The sequence below is a fragment of the Carassius gibelio genome, chromosome A23 (genome assembly GCF_023724105.1).
Source record: "Carassius gibelio isolate Cgi1373 ecotype wild population from Czech Republic chromosome A23, carGib1.2-hapl.c, whole genome shotgun sequence".
Taxonomy (NCBI): Eukaryota; Metazoa; Chordata; class Actinopteri; order Cypriniformes; family Cyprinidae; genus Carassius; species Carassius gibelio.
Genome location: NC_068393.1, coordinates 13229627 through 13237437, shown reverse-complemented (window position 1 = coordinate 13237437; position 7811 = coordinate 13229627). Strand labels below are relative to the sequence as shown.

Here is a 7811-nt window from a genome sequence, read left to right as displayed (position 1 = left end):
TTTTTTGAGCTTTAATCCATAACAGTATGCCAGTGCTACAGTAAAAACACCAACAGGCTGAAGGTAGTAAATGCCAATACAAGTTCCCACTACGCTAGTATTTCATACAGCTGAATAAATTATGCCATGATAATATACACACATGCTGAACGGAAATATATCAAAGAAAATTACATATGCGCAAAAAAAAAGGTAAACAGAGAAAGAATAAAGATCAACTGAGGTTTGAAGATATTTGGGAAAGGTGTATCGCCCCGTCGGATAGTGCTTCAAATATCCCAAAGGTAGATTAATGCTTGCAGCAGAAATGAGTGCCACACATTAATTTTTTTTCACATTTTTTTTTCTACAAAATATTTTAAGTGATAAAATGGAAATGTCCTCATTCTTAAGTTGGCACATGGTCACGTGCTCATATTTCTGTTATTTTCCTGAATATATGGCATTTTATGGCACATATAGTGACACTGGAGCACAGTTTAGATTCAGTTCATCTTAGCCACAGTCTCTGAAGTTAAAAACACAGCTGATAAAAGGTGGAATAAGGAACCATGGTGGCAAATATTAAATGTAAACACAGAATCCATAAATGTGGTCATATATTCTATCTCTCAATGTAATATTATGGAGAATTTTTTTTTTCTTCAAAACAATTATTCAGAGAGCTTCACACTTTTTACTTATATAAAATGGCATAACTTCCAGTAAAAGTCCACTTCTTTCTACAAACTGCAAAAAAATCAGATTCCCATTCTACAGTTTCACTTCAGTTCGTTTTACAGTGACCACAGAAATCAATCAATTTTGTTATGAATTTTTTTTAAAAGCACTACCAATTTAGTACATCCTCTTCCTAATTTCTGAAACATTATTTCACAAATCACCCTTCAGCCATTCATTGGTTGATATCTGATTGTTTTTAAGTTCTTGGATAAATCGTAAGATATATCTATACTTTCCATGAAGAGCAGAGAAACATATGGGAAAATACATCAAAAAGCCATAACATGTTAAAATTGGCAGTTGCCAACAAGGGCTCATTATAATGGTAATTATAGTGACCACAAAGAAGAATTAGTATGTGTTCATTGCAAAAAGTACTTGCCATTTGGTCATATTATTTCAGAAAAGTGTAGGTTTTTAAGACAAAATAACCATAAATAACACTAAAAACCCTAAAACACTTTCCACCCACAGAGAGCAGGTCACAGACTACCCTTTTGCCCAACATCAAGCCTCCACCAACCCAGATGCCTCACTGACCAGCCCAGGTTTAGTGGAATGTTTTTTTGCAAACAACCTGCAAACAACCTGCCACACTGTCATGTAAATCCATTAGAAATGCAATGTTACAAAGCAAGGCCTTGTGGTTAAAACAGAAACAGGAACTAAACGTGAGAAAAATTCAAATGAAACATGTAAACAAAGAGTAATTACAATAAGTAAATGCAACAGCAATAGGATCAACCACATTTATCATACAAATATAATTATAATACCATCATTTTCTGTAAACGTCATGGTCCGAACAGTTTGGAATGGGCAAGTGGCTGCAGCTGGAGCCTATGTGTGCTAACACTGGATGTCGATGAGCAAAGCTTTAGTGATTTGGGCTCAGACAATTGATGCTCATTTTCCCTCGGCTTCTTTCTGAAGCCCTGAAAGGGTCTCTTTGTTGTGAAATAGAGAAAGGACTGGGATGAGTATGGAGATGCAGCACAATAGTGTCTGTTTGTTATGTGGAATGGCTTTTGTATTCACGCTGCTATAGGTAGAAAATCGAAGACTGCCCATGATTTTGTAACTTCTCTTGGTCTTGTTCACTCCTAGTCAGATGGGCCATATGTGGGCACTGCAGAAAGAATGGAGGGATGCTGGTGAAACACATGGGAGGATGTTCAGTTTGAGATCCATCAATACGCCTGTCCCGTCTCCACCTGTAGCAGTCCGAGCACAGCCGAGTGCTCTCCGAGCTTCATCCTTCTCTGCGTGGACAAGCTCACATTCTTAGCCAGGTAATCCACCGCAGCTACACACAAAGATAAAAAACAATCAATTAATTTCTCGGTGATACGAAAATAATACGCAAAGGTGACAATTTTTGCCTAGACCTGTGAAGTACATGGAATCCATACATACAGTTACCTGAATACACCTGTTCAACTATGAACAGGCTAGATTTTTTTTTTGTCTCATTAAAAAAACTATTATAAACTACTATAAAAATGCTGTTTGGCATAATCTATTTAAATGTATATCTATATAATCTATATATATATATATATATATATATATATAGTTTTTTTTAAATGATAAGGTTCAGTACATTTTTACTAAAAGGTTACACCACTTCAAAATCCAAATTAAAATGTATGAAATCAGCATGAATACAAAGGTTATACTTGTACAACTTCGTTTTAGGCAGCTTATTTTTATTTGATGCATCTTAGCAATTAAAAAAATAATAATGATTAAGTTTGGGGAAATATTTTTTTACTTTTAACCTTTTTTTTCATTTTGGCTTGAGTTTCAGAGCAGACACTTCACATCATTGTGAGCTTCCACAACACACTGCTGATTCCAGAGACACAGCACCTGTTCCTCTCTGTCACTCATTCCTGTCAGAGCGAGTATTCCTCAGCCCACTTCTCATTATGTCTGTCATCCCTCTTCTCAGAATTCCACACTTCCCATCATATAAAATTATATTGTGATATACCAGTCTATTCCATCCATCGTTCTTTAAAAAAAGCCACTCAAATTGCCACACAAAAAATGAAAATTGGGGCTGAAAAGTTGGTGAAGCTAAAACTTTTTCAGCTCTACTGAGTAGATTTAGATAATGAGTCCACTTGATTTTCTACGCCTGTGAAAGTTGTTACTGTTGATTGAGATATGTATCTGTTCACCTGTGCAAAATGCAACAGAGAGAGGGGAGAGACGGCTGAAAGAGTGCAAGATTCCCATCAGATAGGTGTAGCACACAAAACGGTGTGACTAACATAACACCTGGGGGCACGGCTCACGTTGGATTGATCTGGAGTTTGGCTTCGCTGGGAGATCTTTATCAGGAGCACGTGTCGACTCTATCCCGTGGGCTAATCCAGGGTCAGAGGGCACCCAGAGTCCCGCTCGCAAACCAGGACCTCAGCATTGATCTGCCTCCCATCTTACACTGTTTCAATTTAAATACATGAGCTAAAGACATTAAGGGCATTTGATTGGTGGAAAAAGAAAAAGAAGTGAATCGTGTTTAGGGTTGCGAGGAAAAACCAAGGACAGGATGGAAGTGGTGCGGCGGAAAATATTGAGGAAGCTCCAATTAACCCCTCTAGCCATTTCCCTTTCAAAACAGAAAAGGCCTTCCTCGCTGAGTCCAACTGGCATCGGTTTACTTATTAAGTTAGCACTGTGCTAGCTGTAACCTTCAGGTATTTATTTGCATAGACGTTTCCCACCCCCATCCTCAGAGCTGAAAAGGAAAAAAATGGAAGTGGAAACAGTCAAGCGGAGGAGGTTAAACCTGAGGGCTTTGCATTTGCGAAACTGACAGGATTGAATTCTTGCTACCCGAGAGTTTTTGGAGTTGGCATTGCGACCACAGCCACTCCTTTTCCGACAAGCAGTAAACACAGTGATCATTTGATCAAAATGTCAACAGTAATGACAAAATGCATCACGACGGAGACGTCTATGATTAATGGATATAAAAAGGCGAGCATTAGTGCACTAGCATTAGCTGCTGGCATGTCAAGAGCCTCTGAAGTTGTTTGGTCGGAAGCCCTTTGATTATTCCAGTCGAGGAGGTGTCATTTGAACCTCTCCTTCCTTTATTCATCATTAGCAGAAGTGTTGAGGAGGGGCAGAGCGAGGGTATGTGCTGACGGTGCCAGACATGTGTCAGTGTGACAGTAAGCGCAGCACGTTAACGTTTGTAAGCAAGAGTAAAAAGGAAGCTGTCAGGGAACGGTGGTATGTACGGTAGCAGATGCATACCTGTGGGTGGGCAAGCTGTCTGTACAGGAGACACTGGTGCTGACAGCTAGCAGAGAGAGTAATCACAGCTCATTTAACCTCTCTCCCTCAGGAAGCCTTTCTCTCCTGTCAGCCCCGTTTACTCTTTAAATCCCACTCAGAATGACTCTCTGCCTTCCCTAAGAGGAGCACCGAATCTGCTCTCTGACACTCACACTGAAAACACACAAACACACGCACCTCTACAAAGTGCGCCCTTAAGCTTTCTCCCGAATCTCAATGAAATATTAGACAGGTAGACTAAATCAGTGATTTCGCACCCCAGTGAGCACTTAAAAGAAAAGATTCTCAAACATTAAGATTCAGTACAAGACTAAAACTAAAATAGTGGGATAGGATATAGTGCATTTTAGTGCACAAGTTGTATTGACTGCTATTATGGTGCTTTTTTTAGAGAGAGAGAGAGAGATTTTGGAGCTTTACAGCTCCTGTCTTTTAATAAATGAAAATAAAGTGGCCAGGATATTCAACTTAAAATTGTTCTTTTGCATTTCATAGAAGAAATATGGTTTGGAACAACACATGATTCCGAACAGATAGATAGATATATCTTGTTTTAGCTTATATTTGTCTTATTTTAAACATTTTAGGTCATTTTGAGATTCCCCCTTAAAAGGTAATTTGCAGTGGCCCTCTGGTTGAGAACCATTGCAGTATAATAATAAAAAGAAATTACTATTAGGAGTTTTAAAGGAACACATTTCATGTTTTGTGTCAATGAAAGGGTGTCTTACAGTTACATTTTTACATTTACTCATTTAGCAAATGCTTTTATCTAAAGTGACTTAATTATGAGGAATATAACTTGAGTCCTACTGATGGGTATGTAGGGATAAATGCAACAAAAAAGTAATTAATTTTCACTATAAGTAAAGAGGAGAGAGACACGTACTCTGGCCGTACTGACTGTACTGGTAACCCGCAGTGACAGGGTCCATGCTGTAGCTGGTGGTGCTGTACGTAGGGGGGCAGTAGGACTGGGAGGAGGGCAGGCTGTCAGCGGTCTTGATGGGCTCAGAGCGATGGCTGCAGCTGGTTGAGATGGGGTTGGAGGCCTCCAGGCCGCTGTGCAGGGGGGAGATGGAGAACTCATGCTGGGGCTGAGAGGCCATGGCGCTAGGGTTGCTGAGGATGCTCATCACCTGGTGGGTAGAAAGGAAAGAGAGTCAGGATCAGCAAAAAGGTATGGAGACCACTTTATCATAGGCAGTAAATTGGTTTCCCGATTCATTGTTGGTCACTGCATGTCATGTGAAGTTCAAGGCTTCATCCTTGAAAAGGGTTAAACATCTTCACAACGACCCCTATCCTGCATCCCAGGGGAGCATTTACTAGGCTGAAAACAGTGTCAGGGTAAATAACAGACACCAGGGTAGAGCTGGGTGGTAGAGGGGGGTGTTCAGAGAGTGCCGGGGTTGTCTGTCCCGAGGCTTTTCTTCATAACAAGCTCCCAGGGAGAATTTAATCTGGAGCCTTCAGCCATCCCAGAGTCTCAACCCTCATGAATGATTAAAATAATAAACACTCGTATTAGATGTCCTCAGAGATTAGACACTCTACAAGGTCTGTCCTTGTTTTGTTTAATATTGTTTACAGCAAATGTAAGCCAGTAAACTTTGGAAAAGCAATACTAGTAAATATTTTAATGTATACACTACTGGTAAAAAAATGTGTGGAATCATTATGATTTTATTGAAAGAAGTCTTGTATAGGCTGTATTTGTTTGATCAAAAAAAGAAAAGAAAACCGTAATAAAATAAAGCAAAAAAATATTTTATTTCTTTGATGCAAAGCTGATTTTAACTTGCTGATTTTTAAAATTGTCTGATCAATGTTGGAGACGGTTGTGCTGCTTGATGCACAATAAAAATATTCTATTCAGAAATATTATTTAGTATTTCTTTATTTTCTGCACCCATCACATTTAAAATCTGTATATAAATTGCCATTTGAAAGTCACGCTGCTGATTCTACACCACAGAATGCAAAAAAAACCTTAAAAACTCATTTAAAATATATTATTTACAGATATGAACACATATAAACACCCATTAACAAAAAAAACACTCGTAATAATAATAACTGAACCATTGTATATGTGAAAGGTTAAAGTCAGAGTCATTCAAAGCTGTTTCAATAGGGGATAGGGGAAAAAAAGCATGTGAATGGAGAAACAGAGGGTCAGGGACGCTGCATGCAGAGGTTGCTCTGCCTGCCACATGCTCCCCATCTGCAGACTGAAACAAAGCAACCTCCTGAACATCAGGTTCACGTTGTGGCTCACTACGCCCCGCTGCCCTTCGGCCGTCTCAGGACCCAACCTGCTAAACCAATTAGCCCATCACAGAGCTGCTGCGAGCAGAATCAAGCCCACATGCGCCACTCAAAACAACATCCATGGGCTATTTGTTGAAGTCTGATACAACCCAGGAGATGACAGAGGAATTCTGAATGATCAGCTGCGTATTGGGAAATAAATCAACATACTACAACAAGGCATTGGCCCACCAGTGTGCATACATTCTCAGACATGGCCTAAACAGATAAGTTAATTAAGACTAATATCCTCCCGAAGCTTTCAGGAAAATATGCAGCACTTGAAACATATTAAATACATAAAAGGCCAATTGAAATGGAGCATGTTGGACTATACAAGTGCGGAAAGTCCCTCCTCTCATGTGATATATGATATGAGCAGGCCAAGTAGACCTGTGATGAAGGTGGTAGAGAGAGAGAGAGGGAAATGTGTTAATTAATGGGGGCAGCACACGGCAGGCTTTCACGCCACTGAGCGCTGGTGTATGACCCTGGACACGGGGGCGATGAATCAGGGGCAAACCGCCTGCCCGACAGGGGGCTGAATGGGCAGCTGGAGGGGAGACAGACTTAACAGGCGCTTAATTTGAGGTTTGATTATATTCAGCTCTAGACGTTAAATGAAATGCCCCTCACAGGACTGTATGTGGCACTATTATATTGTTTGCATGGTATGCTTTTTTAAAGTCAGCATGAAGTAAACTTCATTTATTTTTTCGAATGCACATTATTTATTTTATTGTGAACAATTCACATCATGTATAGATTTCATAAAGAAATGTAATGCATAATTCTGATGATGTATGATGGATAAACCCCATCCCTTTCTAACAATACACTGCAAGCTGCCATTAAGATTTGTCTCCATCCAATCAACAACTCATGTATGTATAAACCTAAGTCAACACCTTACTTTTTTGTTCTTTTTAAGAATCCTTTTATACACCGATGTGTCACAACAGAGTATTAAAGGAGACAACATTTTGAAAAGACATTTAGTCATGAGACAAACACTGATATCTGACCTGCAGCATACATTCACAATACATATTTTTTCAAAGCTGTTACAGAAAATGCTTGTTTCAATGTAACAACTTGGAAGAATTCTGTGAGTGAGTGAGTGTAATGAGTGTAACAAAATAATGTCCATATGGCAGAAATATAATTCAAGTTATATGGTTATCTGTATCATTTATTCAGATAAGCAGGTAAAATAAATGTTTTAGGCAGCAATAGTAATGATTACAATATAAGTGTAATATTGATAGTTTTGCATGTCGATCCAAAGTTGGCATCACCTGAAGCCTTTTCAGTATAGGATAGACATGCATATTGTCTCAAATTCCATTGTGCTCATCACAAAAAGCCATTATAGGACTTTGGAAGACTTCAGAAAAAGCTGTATGTATCTTTTTTATCCTCCAAAAAATGACAAAAACTCCATGAAAGCACATAAAGTT

General features: G+C 39.0%; 1 protein-coding gene across 2 annotated transcripts in view; it reads right to left on the bottom strand.

Annotated features, from left to right (window-relative positions):
* LOC127944273 (paired box protein Pax-7-like) overlaps window positions 1–7811 on the bottom strand; it is a 46024-nt gene continuing 38213 nt past the window's right edge. For both annotated transcript variants that reach the window (XM_052540155.1, XM_052540156.1), the window contains exons 8-9: window positions 4928–5177; window positions 1–2029 (exon numbers count right to left, since the gene is read on the bottom strand). In XM_052540155.1, the coding sequence (XP_052396115.1) occupies window positions 1914–2029; window positions 4928–5177 (366 nt within the window). In that variant the 3' untranslated portion in view covers window positions 1–1913. The remainder of the gene's footprint in view (window positions 2030–4927; window positions 5178–7811) is intronic.